At 43.3% G+C, this 3,276-nt stretch overlaps 1 protein-coding gene across 1 annotated transcript; it reads left to right on the top strand.

Annotated features, from left to right (window-relative positions):
- The first annotated feature begins 693 nt into the window (after window positions 1-693).
- LOC114324094 (U-box domain-containing protein 16) lies at window positions 694-3,276 on the top strand. Its single transcript, XM_028271814.2, has one exon. It carries the CDS (start codon window positions 1,147-1,149, stop codon window positions 3,169-3,171), a length of 2,025 nt encoding a protein of 674 aa, XP_028127615.2. The 5' UTR covers window positions 694-1,146; the 3' UTR covers window positions 3,172-3,276.

The following is a 3,276-nucleotide window of genomic DNA, read 5'->3' as shown; positions in this document are numbered from 1 at the left end:
GAATACCGGAATTCGAGATAAACGGATAAGGGACAAGAGTCCTAGAATGGGAGAAGACTTCAGTTTGGGTAAAGATAAGACTCTTAGAGAGTTTATTCTAATCCTACTGGGAGTTCAAGATTAGTAGTAATCCTAAGTCCATTGGAGCTAGGCTTCTATTGGGACTAGGATTGTGTTGGCTATAAAAGAGAGGCACCCTCATGGGTCTAAGGGATGTTTCTTATTCTATGAATAGTGAGTTGAGCAATTTTACTATCTTTGACAGATAATTGACTTGATCGTCGGAGTGCCCCTGAGTGGACGAACCACCGCTGGAATCTCTTTTTTTTCTGACAGGTCGTTCGGGCTTAATCTATTCTGCCAGTGATTTTCAGCTGGGTACCTGTTTGGCAGTGTGGTCGAAAATTGACACACACATATATATATATATATATATATATTCAAAACTTGATCATTGCAATACTAGTATTAGTTCCAACACTATTACATTTATAAAATAAATAAATAAATAAAAAAAGAAGTAAATGTCATATCGTATAACTCCTAAACATTTTTTTTTTATTATTATTGATCAAACATTCTACAATTGTTTAAAGGTTTCCCTTATTCAAAAATAGCTAAGCGATTTTTTCATTTATTGAATTGATCAAAAAAATTTAAATATATAATTATGAAGACATCAAATTTACACAGACTGCTAAATATATATATATAGAAGCATTATAGTATCACCATATGTCCAAGCTGCCGTCTTCCGGCGGCTGTTAAAAAAACTGAGCCATCATTGGCTCTGATTACTTGGAAGTTTCCACAGACAAAATTTAACTTCCTCTGTTTTTTTCCTTCAAACCAAACCATAACCCTTTCAGTTAATCTTTACCCAGTCAAACCTCACCCAATCAAAATACCTCCCTCTACCCTCTAAGATTCAACTCATTATCACATACCCATTTCAATCCACCCATTACACAGCTGACTTCCCAATCATTTACCATTTTTTTTTATAAAAAAAAAAAAAGCCAACTTGTTCAAAGCTTAATAATTGCAATACTAGTATTTAATCTATGTTCTTGCTTCAATTGAAAGGCTTCACATATTCATATTGTTTTTTGGGTGTTTGATTACAGTTTGGTGTTTGATCGTTTGATGGCGGTTTCACCTCACGCTTTCCCGCCAAGAAAGCGACGGCCGTCCGCCGGATCTTTCGTGTCCCCGAATTTCTCCGACCACCGTTTGCTGCAATCTCTGGTATCAATCTCACTAGAAATCTCGTCTCTCCAACCTCTCCGATGTCTCTTCCGGCGCAATTCGACTTCGATCATTCGCAAGACGAAGCTGCTTTCGGTCCTGTTCGAAGAATTGATTCGTAATCAATTAACCTGTTTTTCGCCTTCTGCTTTGTTGTGCTTCGAAGAATTGTATATAGTTTTGCAGAGAGTCAAGACTTTGATTGAAGATTGTTCCAGCGGAAGCAAGATTTGGCTTCTCATGCAAACCGAATCGATTTCAAACACTTTCCATGAACTCACCGTTGATTTATCGACTCTGCTAGATATTTTTCCTGCAAAGGATATGAATCTGAACGAAGATATCGAAGAACTGGTTGCTCTGATCAGGAAACAGTGTTCGATGACGAAAACAAATTTAGATCCTTCTGATGATAATCTCAGGTGTGAAGTATTGAAAATGCTTGATCGAATCAAGAGAGAGATTGTTCCTGATCAATCTAAGCTCTCTGGAATCTTCGATCGATTGCAATTACGGGATTCAACGAGTTGCAGAGACGAAATCGAGAATCTCGAAGACGAAGTTCAGAATCAAACCCATGAGAAATCGAAATCCGATCTCATTGCTTTGATTGGCCTTGTTCGTTACGCTAAATGCGTGTTGTACGGAGCATCGACGCCGACGACCGCCGGGAGGCGGCGGCGATCGGCGGTGGAGATGAATTTTCCGGCGGACTTCCGGTGCCCGATCTCTCTCGATCTGATGCGGGACCCGGTGGTTGTGTCCACAGGTCAGACGTACGATCGCGGGTCGATCAATCTCTGGATCGAATCTGGACACAACACGTGTCCAAAGACAGGTCAGACTCTGGCCCACACGGAGCTCACACCCAACTGTGCGTTGAAGAACTTGATAGCCATGTGGTGCCGGGAACAGAGAATCCCATTCGAAGCTACAGAACCAAATGAGAGAGTCAACGGCCTAACTCATAACAAGACGGCGTTAGAGGCTGCCAAAATGACGGTGTCATTTTTGATCAACAAATTAACAGCGTCTCAGTCAGTAGACACCGCAAACCGTGTCGTCCACGAGCTTCGGATCCTAGCCAAAGCAGATTCCGAGAGCCGAGCCTCCATTGCCCAAGCCGAGGCATTACCTCACCTTGTGAAATGTTTAGGTTCGGAGAATCCGAACCTGCAAGTCAACGCCGTTACAACCATCCTCAACCTTTCAATACTCGAAGCCAATAAAACGAGAATAATGGAGACTGACGGAGTTTTAAACGGCGTTATTGAGGTGTTGCAGACCGGTGCGACGTGGGAGGCAAAAGGGAATGCCGCAGCAACCATATTCAGTTTGACAGGCGTACATGCTCATAGAAAGAAGCTGGGGAAGAAGACACGCGTCATCAAGGCATTGATAGATTTGGCAAGAGAAGGCCCCACAAGTTCAAAGAGGGATGCCATGGTGGCGATTTTGAGTTTGGCGGGAGAGAGGGAGGCGGTTGGGAAGTTAGTTGAGGGAGGGGTGGTTGAGATGACCGGTGCACTCATGGACAGGCTACCGGAAGAAGCAGTTACAATTCTCGAGGTGGTGGTGAAGAGGGGCGGATTAGTGGCTGTTGCTGCCGCATATCATGTGATTAAGAAATTGGCGGCGGTGTTGAGAGGCGGCACTGATAGGGCTCGGGAGAGTGCTGCCGCGACGCTTGTGAATATTTGTAGGAAAGGGGGGTGGGAGACGGTAGCGGAGCTGGCGACCATGCAGGGAATTGAGAGGGTGATTTGGGAAATGATGGGAACGGGAACGGGGAGAGGGAGAAGAAAGGCAGCGTCGCTGTTGAGGATTCTTCGGAGATGGGCAGCTGGGTTGGATGGTGGCAATGCAACGGTTGGTTACTCTTCAACCACTACAGATGATGTGAGTATAGTATTGCCAGGGTAAAAACTTTGATCAATTGTTTAATTTTGAGTTAAATTGTAAAGATCTCAAAGCGATATGATAGATTTGTTCTTTGGTTATTCAATGGATGCATTTGTTTCTTTTCAA

This window comes from Camellia sinensis, chromosome 3 (assembly GCF_055761805.1).
Source record: "Camellia sinensis isolate YWXY chromosome 3, ASM5576180v1, whole genome shotgun sequence".
Lineage (NCBI taxonomy): Eukaryota > Viridiplantae > Streptophyta > Magnoliopsida > Ericales > Theaceae > Camellia > Camellia sinensis.
This window is presented reverse-complemented; position numbering and strand designations above follow the sequence as displayed.